The sequence below is a fragment of the Quercus lobata genome, chromosome 5, assembly GCF_001633185.2.
Source record: "Quercus lobata isolate SW786 chromosome 5, ValleyOak3.0 Primary Assembly, whole genome shotgun sequence".
Classification (NCBI taxonomy): domain Eukaryota; kingdom Viridiplantae; phylum Streptophyta; class Magnoliopsida; order Fagales; family Fagaceae; genus Quercus; species Quercus lobata.
The window spans coordinates 82,871,822-82,888,833 of NC_044908.1; the positions used below are offsets into that span (position 1 = coordinate 82,871,822).

Here is a 17,012-nt window from a genome sequence, read left to right on the forward strand (position 1 = left end):
TTCTATCTCCGTGTTAATCATATCTCTCTCAGCGTCGTACGAACTCTTCGAATCCTCGCCGTACTTCGCATCGGAATCGACGGCAATTATAGAAGGCTGAACAGAAGCCTCATCAATTGGTTCTTCCTCTTCTTCTTTTTCGAGGCAATCTGGTGGGCGTGACATCAGTAGTAGTAGTGTCGTCGTCTAGGGTTTGTTTAGGGTTTTCTTCTATAGTAGTAGTAAGGTTAAGGTTGAGTTGGTCTGATGAATCGGTGGCCATTGTATGAGAGAATCAGAGATTGCGTGAGAATGGCACCTCTGATCGCTTACTTCTTTCTCATCTAAGTTTTGGATTTTGATTTTGGGGGAAGGAGATGGTTTTGATTTTTGGGTTTCTAAGAAGATAGAGGAGTCACGGGGTTTTTGATTTTTGCAGTAAACAGTGTTTTAGGTCTACAAAATCGTTTTTTGAAGCTTTTTGATTTCATTGCCTCTCTCTGTCTCTCTTTGTTACTTTTCGTGTCCTCATCACCCCTCTTTATTTCTATCTTGGTGCACATCTAATTTTAACCGGTTAATTTTTTTATATTTATAATGAAAGGCTTTTAAATGGTGTGTAGCATTGCCAAACAATATAATGTATCACTTTTTAAAGTGAAACGTGTTTGAATTTTAGATAGGTAGTTATCCTATTTGTCAGCACCTCCTTAATTATAGGAATCCACTTTCTCTCAGCTTCTGCTATTATATATACTAGTGTTTAACCCGCACAATGCACGGGAACAAATCTACAATACAATACAAACATACAAAGGAATATGATGTACTTTCATATTAGTCAAGCACTTTTTGGTTGATAACAAAGGAATTAAGTCTTTTTTATTAGAATTATTTTTTGGCACAATTTTGAATGGTTTACTTGCATAGATTTATGTTGTTTGAACTTTGAATATAAACATGCATGACAAACCAAAGGAGTTTAGAGAGAAATATTTCAAAGTCTTCATATATCTTTTTATTAAATTGGAATTTTGAAAATCTAACTCTTAGATTGCATGTTATTTATGTTCTTAATATACATGTCAAATTTCTTTCAAATTAGATGTTATTTACTATTTGATTAATAAACTTATTTTTCATACATAATTTTAGGGAAAAAAACCTTGAAATGTAAAGATTTGATTAATGACATAGTTATTGATCTTTAATTTTCTTGAAATTTTATAGAGAACATAATAAGAACATGCAATCCAACAGTTAAATTTTCAAAATTCACATCTAATAAAATTAATATGAGAAGAGTTTAAAAAGTTTCTCTCTGACGAAAAAATATATATAAATACAAAGGGAGGAAACATTCATTAAAATAAATAATATTAGTTCCAAAAAATTGTAATAATAATCAGAGGAGTAGCACAATGGAAGCATGATGGGCCCATAACCCATAGGTGCCAGGATCAAAACTTGGCTCTGATAAAGAGGTAGCTTCCCAATTATTATTATTTTTTTAAAATACTATAAAAGAGAAAAAGGAATAAGATAATGATTTTTGAAAAAATAAATAAATAAATAAATAACCATTTTTGACAATTTGGTATAGAATTAAACCAAGAATTTTAAATTACCACTATGTTTTCAATTGGAAGTATAAAAGAGAAAGGAATAAGATAGTGATATTATAGAAGGAATAATTGGTTTGGTACCCACTTTCCTGGGGCAGCCATTCAATTAAAAATGCGGCTTTCCCCACAATCCTCTATCCTCTATAGTCTGAGGTATTACAAAGTACTAAGTACATCTTTAGTATCATTGCACAATTTCTACAACTTGAGAGCTATTATTTTATCAAAAAAGAGTTGAGAGCTATTACATAAGATTTAGCTAAGGTTCCTCTAAGGACAGAAAAAGAACAAAAGAACCACATTGTGCTCTTAAAATTTTGTAGCATTCCTCAAAGGACCTCTCCTAAAAATTGAGGTACTCAACTGTAGAAACTCGAAGGCACAACTGAGAACTGCAATCGCCCTGTCCATTCCTCCTCTGGCTTCAAAGTGATAGGTTTCTCAATTGCTGCTCCATCAACACAAAGAATCTATTTGTACTCCTCATCACCAAAATCTACCATTGATTTTGATTTCTAATCCCATGGATTCCAGACCACTGTAATAAGGAAAAAAACACAGTAAGACCAAACAACATCATAGTGAGGACCATTTATATGTTGGTGCACGTGAACCAATGGATATAAACCCATAATTATGATTTATGAATACATCAAGGAATGCAATCACATTAGGAGAACTAAGATAACTCGATCCATCTGCAAGGAAAATATAGGAAAACAATATATCTCTAACACTTACTAATCTCTAGCAACCATCTCTAGTAGAAAACTGTATATCTCTTACCCTTTTCTCTCTAACAGTTGCATTACACATTCTCTTTCTATTTCTTTGCTTCAAATTCAGGTCCCCGAAAAGAAAGTTATTGGAAGTGACTATCTTACATAGGCCTAAAGCAAATTTGACAGAAGCCAGGATGGATGGATATTCTGTAAATCTCCAAAGCTTCTATCTTCCAAGTTGAGAACATGAGTTTCATTTTGATCATTGAAGAAAATGCAATTCCTTTTATACCCAGTAAACTCTTCAGCCAAAATCAATAAGCAACAATCATTACCCAAAACTAAAGCTCGATCACCCAAGTTTTTTTCCAACTCCCATCAACCCCATTCTTCATCCAGCTTATACACTTTGAAATCAACCACTTTGGGACCATCACAGTCTCTAACATAGCGGTTGGTATGTTCTACCCTCCTCCTTTCTTTATTAAAGTATCTATCAACAACATAGAGAGCTCCACATGACTCCACCAAGTGCTTCTGGCTACCCAACCCACATAGTGGAGGCAAAAATGGAACCAACTTCAATGACGAATTATCAATCCACGAAACGTTTCCCAATGTATCAATCACATAGAATTGGCCCTTATATACAATAATATCATCATACTCATTAAATCAATCACAAAACCCTAATCTTCCGGCAACAAAAATAACAAAAACAGCAGAGTCATTTACATTAATCTAAAGGCGAATTGGGAAACATAACTACATTATTGGCAGACCTACATTCAATCTGAGTTTATGATTTGTAACATTAAAAAATCTTATCAGATTAGTATGGAATTGAAAAGAGTAGAAGTCAAATGGATAAGAATGATAGTTAGGCGGTCCTTACCTGTCAGCTTTATCCAGCAATGTTTCTTGAGAACACCTGGTGAATGTTATCAATCTGTCTAAACAGAGGTAATTCAAACAACAAATGCATAATGGATAGAATCTTGACAGAAAATTGCAACAAATCTAAATTTTAACGAAATGACAGGATAAGAAGGTTTGTTAAAATTACCAAACTTTCAGATTTTAAACAGTTTAAAACAAAAGCATATGTATATTGGAGATTTAATATGATAATTCGTAAAGGAAATGTGGCGGTGAGAAGTTTCAGGGAAAAAAACTATTTGAAGTAAAAAAAGAGTATGCCAATCTTTAATTAATAATGTTGCAGAGAAGAGATGAGGCAGAGTAGCAAATAATAATGGCAGTCGGAGTAACTTAACAGTACACCAAATAAATCTACAATTACTCCACAATCCACACCATTGATTATACTGTAAGATGTCACACCTACCACACTTTTACATATTTTTGGCTTCAGTCTTCCTAGAACCAAATCCTTCTTACATAACCACCATCAACAAAGCCTTGCTTAACATCAAATTATTACAGCAGGCAACAACCTAGTACTAAAAAATATTAAATAAATCTGCATAGCCTCTAAATAGAAACCAAATTGAACCAATTTCCATATTATAGTTTTGCAAAAAAAATCATGTTTGCATAACTTCTAAGCAAATGTCAACAATTTTTCTAAGTTTTTTTGTTAACCTTGTAATAACTATAAAAAAAACCTTGCAGACTTCAATCACCATTCACACATTATAGATATTGCAACTTATACACGTTATCATGTGATATTCAACATTAGGGAAATAGATGTGGCTGCCAAAAATTCAATTGGAAAGACTTCTATGACATAATGATGCAGCAACCAATATATAAATATACTGTATAACAACATTTAAAAGGAACAAATTTTTTTTTTTTTTAAATGTACATTTGAACTATCTGAATTCTAAATTAGAATACAACCTAAATTTAGTAAAATGGTTTTCATATAAATACAGCTTTATGCATAAAATGTTAGTTGAATTCTAATTCAAACCACCTAAATGCAATGCAAATCAATTTAAAAAGTCAAATGCAAGTAACTGTAAGTGCAAATCAATTTAAAAGTTTGTAATTGAATGTCATTGAAATGCAATAGAAAAATAAAAGCACTTAATGGAATCAACCCACCTTTTGCAGAGACAACCAACCATTTAGTCAAACTTGGAAAGGATGCTTCAACTCACCCAAATAAATAAGTGGAGCACGATCTAATATACCTAGATTAACTTCACAAACAAAACAAACACAATCAGAACTGATTGAGATCAAATACTCTTTGCCCTCCCAAATCACTCTTAAACATGCAACTTAGAATAAGATACGAATTTTCACTTTGTAGCAATACTGGAGTAATTAGAAATATTTCTAATTTCCTGTAACTTGCAACTTGTTGACTATATTTTAAAACTAAGATAACCACAGGATGAAATTATGTTGAGCAATTTTATTACTCAAATTTGCACACAAGCATGGCCCACACACACAAAAACAGAAAAGGACCTGATGAGAAAAGACAAAAATAAACGCAAACCTTCAATGTAAGCCCTCAGAGGTCCACTGTAAACTAGAGAAAAATAAAACAGAGGACATTAAGACTATAACGGGTGAGACTGGAGATCAATATTTCACGTCATCATCACAATAAAACTCAACACTATAGCACACAACACCATTCTCCATGCTTATAACTTCAACCACGGGTTGTGCATGAGTGACAACCATACCAACAGATCAATGTACAGAAAGAATATATACTAAATACTCTTATGCTATGAGAACCTTGTAAGGCATGCATTAGAGCAATATTTGAAGGACAAATTCGAGAAAATTTGGTCATTGGCAATATTAGTATGTAAAAATCCCCAAGTCCTCACTAAACCTTCTTTCTCCATCTGTAGAGATCTAGGATTTAGGGGTTATTTAAGGTGATAAGCATAATTTTTCAATTATTTAAAGTAAAAATTAAGCTAATCAAACTATTGAATAATTCACTATAAATCTCAGTAAATCTATGAATTAAAAACCTCAAATTTCCACTACAAACACACAAAACTCATAAAACCCAATTAAATACTAAACCCATAAAGCCAGAAGTTCACTCAAAACTAATGATAAACTTAACTTGGTGAGCCAGAAGTTCACTCAAAACTAATGATAAACTCAACTTGGTGAGCGGACGCCGTCCAGAAGGAGGAGGAGCAGATGGAAACGTTGCTGGAGGAAGAAGTAGATTAGAAGTTTGATGCATTGGGTTTAGGTTTTGTGAGAAGAAAATAAAAGAGGGAGAGGCAAATTGTTGCGCGTATGTTGAGGTTGTGGTTGAATGGAGCCGGAGATGGGTGGTGCTGGACCAAAAACGTAACCCTAAACCAAAATCAAGTCTTTTAAAAGACTAAATCATATTTAAAATTGAAAAAAAAAAAAAAAGTTTTGACAGAGGATCCAAAAACCCAAATCAAATCTAAACCTATCCAACAAAAACACTCAATCAAAAAGTAACATTTCATACCCAAATCTAAAAAATGGAAAAAAAAAAAAAAAAAAAACAATGTACGGTGCCAAATCGATGCAGTGTTCACTGTTCTGCCTCTTTCTCTGTTTCTTTCTCCGTGTCCCAGGCCTCATCCTCTTCCTATTTCATCGCCTCTCTCTGTTTCATTGCCTCTCTCTATTTCTGACCCAAAATACCAATCTATTAATCAAAACCAAATCTGACCCAAAATACCAATCTAAATCATAATTAACACCCAATTGATTCTCCAAATAAAAACCAAAACCCCTAAATTTTTAAATTTAAAACAAAACTTTACCAGTAGCGATTCCGATAGTAGGATAGTGAGTGGTGGCTTACGGTGATGGCAGAAGATCTGGGAAGCGCCCTTACGGTGATACTGATGGCAGAAGATCTGGGTGGCGCCCTTCTCTCTGTCTCTGTCTCTCTATTTCAGTCTCTTTTCTCTCGATCTCTCTCTCCTTTCTCCGTGTAACAATCTTTGTTTGTTTGTTTTTTTTTTTTTTTAATCGGTTAATTTCCTTTTATACCAAGAGGGCTCCAAACAGTATTTTTACGCAGTGAAACGTTATAGTTTATCGCTTAATGTTACCAAACAATGTAATGTATCGTTTTTTAATTTAAACGTGTCTGAATTTTAAATAGACACTTTTTTTATTTGTCAACGTCTCTTTAATTGTAAGAATCTATTTTCTCTCTGATTCTGCTATAATAATAACTAGTCGCTAATCCGTGCGATACACGGGAAATCTATTGATTATGAAAAAAAAATCCAACAATAAAAGAAGAATTCAAATTATCATTTATGCAATGTTGTTGACGGTGCCAAACTACTTTAAAAATAAACTTATAGATCATAAAAATATAATTATAAATTAATAAAGTATTGATAACACACTTGAACTTTAATATGTTTAATATAGAACTCTTGATCTAACTTCAAAATAAATTCTACAAAATAGGAATATTTTTTTTTTTTAAATCAAGTTAAGAAAATAGAAAAACTATTAAATACATGAAAGCAATCTTAGAAGAAAGTGAACAAATAACAATGCTATTTCCATTCAATGACACATATTAAGAGTATATAGGAACAATAATGAAACAACTCAAACTTGTGAGCTACTATGAGTAAAAAAAAAAAAAAGCCCTTGTGTAGTAGCCTCAATTGATGGCTATTACATACTGGATCTATTTCAACTGAGTTTCAATTCAAGTGTTTATCTAAAATTTTAAAATTTTCATCAATCTTTGGATTGAATTTTTGCATAACTTGGTTAATTTTATTGTCACACTATTTCCACCCTTAGACACCACAGTAAACACACAACTATGATTAAGTTGTCACAAAAGGTTTTTTTTTTTTTTTTTTAATTCACCAATCTATGAAGGTTTTGGGGTTAGGGTGAAAATTCTAGAGAAATCAACTTTTAAATTTCGTTTTAAAGGTTGTTCTGAATTAGCTACTGGAACGGAATATTTTGGTATCAGTGTGTGCCGATGCACTATTTTAGGATAACGCACCGGTATATATTTATATATATATATATATATATATATAAAATAAAATTACTATTATTTATTATTATTAAGCTAAAGTTTTTAAATTGATTTCTTCAAAAAAAAAAAAGTTTAAAAAATGATTATGTAAGGTTGAATTTAATCAACCATCTTATTGGCTTTATTCCGTGCCAAATTTGCTTGTATTTCAGCATTTAGTAACCCTGTATTTAGGTGGGTTTTGTTGTAAGGGTAATGAGTGAGATAGAGTGTCGAATGCTCAAGAGTGTGCAAGAAAACAGAGACTCGCGGCTGGATCTCGCGGGTGACTCGCGGCTGCAAGCCGCCAGATGCAGCACACGTGCCAAGCATGCCAGAAGGTGAACAGTCATGCTAGCTGGAGCATTACAGGACAAAACAGGACAACTGGCCATACGGTTATCTCGCGACTGGATCTCGCGACTCAGTCAAGTCGCGAGGCCAAGCCGCAAGCCAACCCTGTTTTGAAAAACCTGACATTTCATATTCCTTTCTCACCCTAGTATATATACTCCTTATACCCACTAAAGAAAGAGAGCTTCCAGAGAGAATTTTGAGAGAGAAACCCTAGAGTAAAACAAGATTGATTCACCTACAATCTATACATTAGAGTCTCTTCAAATTCCTCAACTCTCTTCCTCTCCATTATCAAACCCTTGAGAGGCATTTTTCCAAAACCTTGTTCTCACCATATTCATTACTGTGAGAGGGCTGTTTGGTGTTCTAGGAAGTAGTTAGGAAGGAGCCAATCTACATTGGTTGATGCTATGGTCTAGTAGCAGAATCCGAGAAGTTAGAAAAGAAAAAGGTTCGGCACAACCTCGTTGGAGCAAAAAGCTTGGAGGGCTTAGGTACACTGGGTAGATTAGGCTTAGAGGGTCTATTGCTGTCCATGTATCCCAACTACATTTTCTAGTGGATTGTTTACCGCTTGGAGGGTGGCGGAGAGGTTTTACGCCAAGGGCTTCGGTTTCCTTTTCGATAACACATCGCGTGTTGTATTTGTATTTGCATCTTCCTTCCCTTTTTATCTTTACCTTTTATTATCTGCTGTGGGTTGTGATTTTAATTTGGCTTAGATTGTTTTTCCAATTCTATATTATAGCTTTTATTCATTTTCCGCACACTAGTTGTTTGACATAAAGTTTGAATTGGTTAATTTGTAAATTGGGGGTCTAAACGTTCAAGGGTGTTTTTACACTATTTAAACTTTCAGATTATATATAAAATTCTAATGAAGGAATGTTCAAAATTAAATATGCTATTATTGTGAATAAGCAAGCATAAAAGTGTATTTGTAAAACATGCAACTTTCCTGGAAACTTTTCAAAAATTCATCATTCCCAAGCACGTGACTCACCGCTCCATATATCCTTAGCCACTACCCTTCTTCCTTTCTTATTTTTACTTTTTCATTATCATAGAACCTTTTCAAACTCTCTCCTCATCTTTTTTCACCTTCCTTTAATTTAGAGTCTTTAGCCAGAAATCTAACCTTTTCGCCAAATCACAATAGTGTTGAGTACCTCATAACAATCAGACCTACTCATTCCCCATGATCATCTGAGATCAAGTACACGGAATCGAGCAAATCAGCAAATAAGGCTAGCTTTTTATTTTGGCCTGGAAAGAGTATTTCAGCCAAAATGCCGAAATTTCAGATTTTTTTTTCCCTCTTAGAAGATGTGGGTGGTTTTGGTTTGTATTGGGCTTGTGGTATGAAGGGAGATGGTAATGAAAGGAAGCAGAAAGTTCAATCAGGACAGATGAGTGGTGGGGGAACGGTAGAGAGCTATATTGGGTTTGGCTGTGAATCTGTGTTTTAGAGGAAGGAGAAAGCTATATTGGGTTTGGCTATGGATCTGCGTTTTGGAGGAAGAGAAGGCAGAGCATCGTGAAAGGGAAAGGCAGAGCATCGGGTTTTAGAAAAGTTTTATTATGTTTTTTGTTTTGTTTTGTTTTTTTTTTTTTTTTAAATTGTGCTGACGTGGAAAATTGTGGGAGCTTCAAAAGTTTCGGTTTTATATATATATAGATAATAATATAAAATATAGATATAGATATAGATATAGATTTGTAAAAGAGTGATATTTATTGCACATTTTAATCTACACAATTTTGCACACGCCCCAAAACATATGTAAAACTATGTGGATTAGCTTGTGGTAGTCTTTATCCTTTGTAAAATTGGCATTCTTTTGTTGTATTTGGAGTGTAAATGAAAAGATTTGTATAATGGATTGAAGTTATTTGAATTGTCTTTAACAGCATTATTTTGTGAGATTGAGCCATTGATATACTAGAAAAGCATTGCAAAACCAGCACTTAATTTGACTTAAAATAATACAAATTAGGCGTAAATGCACTTTTGGTCCATATTTATCTATTTTACAGCTTTTACTCTCTAAAATGAAAAACGCATTTCATTTTGGTCCCTATCGTCATCTCACTAACAGAAATTGTAGATATGCCAAATGGAGTGTACTATTAACATAGTAAATACTAACGTGACCATTAAAATAGTATTAAAAAATTATTTTGTATTTAAAATATGCCACTTCAACATTTTAATTTAAAATTTTAAAAACAAAGAATTTCTAATTTATCAATTTTAATTTAAATTAAAAAAAAGAATTTACTTTTTGAATTTTAAAGATTGAGATTTTTTGGAGTAACTTTCTCAATTTCTATTAAACTTTCTTTGCAACCAAACACAACATAAAAGACAAAATCGTAAAAACTCAAACAAAATCTCCAAACTCTCTCTTTATGAAAATCTCAAGTTCTCTCTCTCCCTCTACAAAAGTCTCCAAGCCAAGGGAGTCAATCTCTTACCGGAGACCGTACTAATTTGGCTAGCAGTACGATATATTTCAGTACCAATCAATAACGGTGTACCGTTTCTAATTTACCGCTATTTTATATATTTAATACACACACACACAAAATCTCTATTTACCATAAAACATTACCTCAAAAATCCTTGTTTACCATAAAACATTACTTCAATTAAGAACAAATTATTTATAGTTTTAAACTTTAACATTAACTAAAAAAAAAATTTTAAAAAAAAAAACACAATATAAAAAATAGAAAACTTAATTGTTCATTGCATACAAAGAAAAAATAATAATACAAATAATTAAGTTAACACAAATTACATAGGATCATCTACTCCCATCCTTCAAGAGAATCTACATCAGGACCATGATATACATGAGTATTAGCATTTGTCAAAACAACATCATTATCACCATCATCCTCATCAAGAATAACAACATCACCATCATCATCATCTTCCAAAGTCATTGTTACTAATGATTCTTCAATGCTAGCCCAATTCACATCTTCCTTGGTTAGTAACAAAAATTTAGATTCCTCAGCTACCCAATCCTCCATTAAATCAAAATAGGATCCAAGTAATCCTTTGTTCTTCTAATGTTCCTACCAAAATCAATATCATACATTAGGGACATTTTCTAATCGTTCAAAATAAAAATTGAATATATTTAAAAACATACCTTTCTCGTAACAATAGATTATAACGAACATATACGAAGTCATTCAAACGTTTCTCCTTTTGGAATGGACAAACTCAAATGTGCTCCAAGCTCTTTCACAACCAGTTGCACTAGAACACTGACTTAGCACTCGAATTGCAAACTTTTGTAATTCTGGAGTGTCATTTCCAAATTGCTCCCACCAAGCAACTTCCAAAAATAAAAGAAAGTATTAATTTAGTACAGAGCAAATAACAAACTATATATACATATATATATATATATGTATGTATATATGTATGTATGTATGTATGTATAGATACATATAGTATACCTGGACTTAGTTTTTCACGTTGGCAGATTGCCATAGGCATTCCAAAGTCACCTAAAGACTTTTTATATGCTTCAATTTGAGAACTAAGAATGTCTTGCTCATAAGGATCAGAAACCAACCTTGTAATGGTACTAAGTAGGCCTTTTGTAACATCTTGTTGCTTCCTAATTGAAGGCCTAAAAAAGATTCCAAGGTTGAGATAACAACCTGCTGCATGTAATGGACTATGAAGTTGTTTATTTGACCTAGCATCAATGAATTAGTAAATGGTATATATGCAAAAATTTTATTCTTCAACCTTGGTTTTATATTCTCCTTGCTTTATCCATTGCCTCATACAAGTATCCCATTGATGGTTTTTCATCCCCATATACAAGACGTAGTACTCTAACCAAAGGCTCGCTAATCTTCACTATTTGTTGAAATTGTAACCAAAACTCTTTATCTTCCAAAACAATTGCAGCCGCCACCTTTCCCATGACATCTCTAACATATCAAGATTCAACCCATTGATCACAAGTAAACATTTGCCTAAGTTCTTTCTTGAACTTAGTCAAGCATTGAAGACTTAAAAACTCAATTGCAAACCTTGTGATGGCTGGACGAATCAAATCCCTACCATTAGTGAAGTCGCTTCTCATCAAAGATAAAACCTTGCCATGGTTGTATATGAATTTGGTAATCTTTTTATCCTTTTGAATGGTATCATCAATGATAGGAAAATATCTACTATCTGAAAAATTTTCCCACATTAAATCAATGTAATGGGCTGCACAAGGAGACCAAAAGAATGACCCATATTTCTGCATTAGCTTCTTTCCTACAGACTTGTAAGAAGTTTGTAATGAACTGCACAATGTGCTCAACCCCAACTTCTTGAACAACTTTATCAAACAACTTAAACAATGCATTTGCATCCTTTATTAGGCCTGACACATCAAGGGATTTAAGAAACATGGTATCTCTTGGACAATACACTAAAAAATTAATGATTGGAGCTTTCTTATGATTTGTACACCCATCTGACATTAGTGAATGCCCATAAACTTTCCAATCATTATTCACATCTCAGAGATAATCATTCATTTGACCCACATGTTTTTGGAATAAAGGCCCCCTCAAGTCATGATAAGAAGGTCCCTTAAAACCAGGCCCAATAGATGCTACACTATCTAAAGCTTCTTGATAATATACAGAGCGAGCTGCATGGAAAGGTATATTAGCATGGTATCACCATCTTGCAAAATTCATTCTTGCCTTCTCAACCATTTGCTTTGAGGCCAAAGAAGATTTTATGGATGGTTGAGAACCAAGAGTTGTTCTTGGAGCAAAAAAGGATTTAATGTTTGACCTTTCTCCAACTTTTTCTTTCCCTTTGGTGTTATAATTACTAATTGATGAATGACTCTTTGAACCTACTCTCTCATTATCATTATTACCTTCATCATGATGATGATCATCATCATCTTCCTCCTCTAAATCATAGGGATTTGCAATTTCTTTATTCATTCTTCTTTTTTTTTCTGTTTACTTTTCTTTAAATCTTCAATCAACTGTTTCATTTGCCATTTTACATCTTCAGATACTTTTTTACATGCTTCAACATCACTTGGAATCCCAGCTAAATGATACTTAAGCCTAGTAATTCCTCCCCCCTTATGATTTTACAACAAAAAATATACTGGGTGTTATTTCTCGCATCTGGCATAGCACAACCATATGCCAATGTTGGATCCTCAAATCTTACAGCTGGGCCAGATGCTATACTTGACTGATTTTCAATCATAATTCACACTACATATATACCATCAATTATTTGTTAGTAATTCTACATTACCTTTTTATTAATAATGATACTAAGTTGTAAATTACTAACCCAATATTTCAAGCTAATCAAAATCAAGAATGAAACAACAATATATATAATGAAACACAGTAACCCAACAACAAAATAAAATGGCTGAAACAACAATATATATCAACACAATAATCAATTTTGCTATCAATTCATGAACACAATAATCAATTTGTTATTTATCACATCATTTGAATCACCATTCCACATGAAATATAATTTCACATAGCAAAAATTAAGAAAAAATTTTACCTGAGAGTGAGAGACAGAGTGGCCAAGAGACAGAGAACAGAGAAGCCGAGAGAGTGAGTGAGAGATAAAGCAACTAGAGAGAGAGAAGCCGAGAGAGTGAGAGACATAGAGCAACTGAGAGAGAGAGTGAGAGAAAGAAAGAAAGAGGGTTGGGAATTTGGGATGCTGGGCTGGGTAGTGTTACTATGTTAGGTTAGAATTAGGATTAAGGAAAAATTACCATTTTGCCTTTAAAAAATTTCAAAATTACCAAAAAAAAGAAAAAGAAAAAGAAAAAGTTTTTCATGTTTTATCCCGATATCCCTTAACCGGCCGAAACAATTGGATTTCTTCAATACAGTCGGTACGTGGCTAGTGAGGCTAGTATTTTTTTCCGATGCAAAATAAGGGGCATTCCTGTATCGGTGCATTGGCCGATACGGTATACATTGGCCGGTATCAGCTTCCTTGCTCCAAGCTCAAGGTGAAGGTAGAGGTGATTGAAAGTGGGTTTCGGGTGAAGGTGTGTTTCGGCTGAAAGGACTAACTAAAGGCGAGCTCTCTCTCTCTCTCTCTCTCTCTCTCTCTAAATCCATGGCCGAAATCCCAACTCTCTCCCTCTCTTTCTAAATTCATGGCCGAAAATCCAGCTCTCTCTCTAACCCTTGGCCAAAAACGCAACTCTCTCTCTCTCTCTCTCTCCCTCTCTCTCAACCTTGGCTGAAAACCCAACTCTCTCTCTAATTGTTGAAAAAAAAACTAGGTTTAGGTTTGAAAAATAGGGGTTTGAGTTTGGGACCGAAAAATTTGGGTTTGAATTTTGTCTTTGTGTGATTGTTGAATGTCTTTGGGTTTTGTCTCTATGTAATTGTTGAAAAGAACTGGGTTAAGTTTTGGGTTTGGGTTCCGAAATTCTGTCTATGTAATTGTGGGCATGTCTTTGTGTTTGTGGGTTATGATTTTTTTTTACCTGGGTTTTCATCTTGTTCAAATTTGGGTTGGTAAGAAGGGTTAAGGTTTGGTCAAGGGGGTTTTCTGACAGAAAAAGTAAGGCATGCTAGGTTAATGGTTTTGTGGGTATTTTGATCAAATTTGGGTGAGAGTTGCATTTGTCGTTATTGGTATGCTTGAGGATTGAGCTGGGTTTGTTAGAATTTGTGGATATTTTGTTCATGATTGTATTGATTAAATTTATGAATTTAAATCTATTTTTTTTGTTTGGATAATTTGGTTTATGTATATATGTGGATTGATTTTGTTTTGTATGATTTTCATTTATGATTTTTCTGGGTTTGAGTTTCTTGTGTTCTTGTGTTTGATTTTCTGCATTTGTGCTCGTGTGTTCTTGATGAAGAGGATGTCAAATTTGAATTCATGTGTTGTTGGTTTTAATTACGTTTTTTCCTTTTTTTATTTTGTTAAAATTGATAAATTAGTTTTTAAAATTCTAAGATGGTGTGGATTTGATGTGGCATTTATTAATTGCCAAATAAATTTTTTTTTTATTTTAATGGCCACATTAACATTTATTGTGTCAGTACTTTACTCCATTTGTTACATTGAATATTTCTGTTAAGTGAGTAATAGTAGGAACTAAAATAGAATGTTTTTTTCATTTAAGGACTAAAAGCGATAACATAAAAAATTAAGGACCAAAATAGAAATAAGGTCAAAATATAAGGGATTAAATGTTCATTTAGACCTACAAATTAATTAATCAAATTCTGGCTTTGTTTCAATTTGAATGACTTTGCTGCCAAAATTTAATGAAAAATGAATCATCTGTATACAGGCAGCCTTTGAAATTTGACCAGGGTGGGTAGCGTTACTTTATCATCAAGAAATGATTGTAAGATTCCATATTCCAATGTGCATTGGAAACCCTGGCAGCACTCACAGTTTCGATGAACGATATAAATATAAATGTCTTGGTAGCATGGGACGCTTACGAGGCAGTAATTTATTAAAATGAAAAATGTTTCATATTTTTTTGGTGTGAAAAATGCAAGTCAGAAGAAACAATGGAAAACACATTCTACATTCAACAGAAAAGTAGAACTCATTGAATAGGAATTTGTTTTCCATTTTTCAAGTGCTTTTAAACAACGGAATATGTTTTCCCTAATGTTACATTGTAAGCCGATATCATAAATAATTGAGATAGTCTAAGAATACAATTGTTTAGCTACACTTTTTATCACAATTCTAAAGTGGTTAAATGTGAGTAATAAGAAAAAACTGTGGGTCAATATGAAAATGATTATCCATTACTCACAGTTGATCACATCATTAAGTTTTAGCATATGGCATGGCTTAAGAAGAATTGCAAATAAATTTCCAATTTTGGTCAAACAAGTCACTTAATTATACACTCTACAAATTTACAAATCATAAAGGGAAATTATACTTTATCATATTAAACTATACAACTTATTATACTTTGCACTTTAAACTTTAGATTTTCATCCAAGTTAATAGCAAACTTGATGTTAGGGTGCAAAGTGTAACAAAGATCACATATTAAGGTGCAAAAAGTGCATTTGAAAAGTTTGGGATGTAAAGAGTAATCTAGGGTGTAGTTTAAGGTGGTAAAATTTAATTTTTCCTGTTATTTATAATATTGAAGTACTCTTGTGGAAATAAACTAAAATAAAATAATTTGAAAAAAAAGAGAGAGGAAAAGAACCACTTCTTGTTGTTGTCGTTACTTGTTACTCACTATGAAGGAAAGGGACCACTTGTTCTAGGGGAACAAAACTTTGAATGGGGCTCCAATATTATGGAGTAATTCTTATTTTCTTTTGAAATCATATAAACCTTCCTTATTATTTTATTTTATTTTATTTTTGATAATTTAATAGATAGGAGAGGGGGAATTTGAACTCGAAATGTCTTCATTGGAAAAACTAAGAGATACTAACTAGCTAGTTGAGGCAAAGTATGGCTGTTAAGTTATGTGATCTCTAAGGATGGAATAACATTGGATCTTAGTAGGATATAAGAATTATGAGAAAGATTATCCCACATGACTTAGAGTTGGCTACAGTTGTGTCTACTTTGAAAATTTTGAAGACATGATTTGTATGAGTGATACGATATTTGTATGGATCATAAAAGTTTAGAGTATTTCTTTAATCGGAATAAGCTAAATATGAGACAACAGAGAAGGCTTGAATTGTTTAAGGACTATGATTACTCTATTAACTATCACCCTCATAAGGCTAATATCATGGTTAATGCACATAGTAGAAAATCTTTGGGTTCTTCAAGTGCTTTGCATAGGCCATATTGATTTAGAAAGGTTGGGAGTTGAGGTTGTATAGGCCATTCAGAGGCCTACTTGGCCAATTGAGAGTTCAACCAACTATAGTAAAGAAAATTAAATTGTTGCATGGTAGTGACTCTTAGTTGATGAAAATCATGGATGAAGTGCTTAAAGGAAAGAGATCAAAGTTTAATGAGTACAATTTTGAGGATGAAATTTTTATAAGAGGGGAAGAATATAACGCCCTAGTTTTTTTTTTTTTAAGGGTCAGATTTTGACTCACACGTGAGCCCCACCTACCCCCTTAATTCCCAACCACACAAAATCTCACAAAATATCTCTCCCTTCCCTTGGTCGGCCATACCCCTCTTTCTCTTCTCTTTTCTTTCTTTCAACAAAAACACAAACACACTTATATCTCCCTCTCTTACATTCCCACTGGTCCATCACTCCGCCACCTCCACACTTATTTTTCCAATGAGTTTTATTGGGAAAAAAAAAA

General features: G+C 33.1%; 1 protein-coding gene and 1 long non-coding RNA gene across 2 annotated transcripts; both read right to left on the minus strand.

The window, feature by feature from the left end:
• Positions 1-1,658: 1,658 nt before the first annotated feature.
• Positions 1,659-6,291, minus strand: LOC115989352. Its single transcript, XR_004091893.1, has 3 exons — positions 6,085-6,291; positions 5,829-5,948; positions 1,659-4,500 (listed from the first exon to the last, which is right to left on the minus strand). It is a non-coding gene; the product is annotated as an uncharacterized LOC115989352 (long non-coding RNA).
• A 4,598-nt stretch (positions 6,292-10,889) lies between these two features.
• On the minus strand, positions 10,890-12,668 carry LOC115991305. Its single transcript, XM_031115013.1, has 6 exons — positions 12,599-12,668; positions 11,984-12,088; positions 11,748-11,892; positions 11,499-11,645; positions 11,160-11,404; positions 10,890-11,035 (listed from the first exon to the last, which is right to left on the minus strand). The coding sequence occupies exons 1-6, from the start codon at positions 12,666-12,668 to the stop codon at positions 10,890-10,892; spliced, it is 858 nt and encodes a 285-aa protein (XP_030970873.1).
• Positions 12,669-17,012: the final 4,344 nt, after the last annotated feature.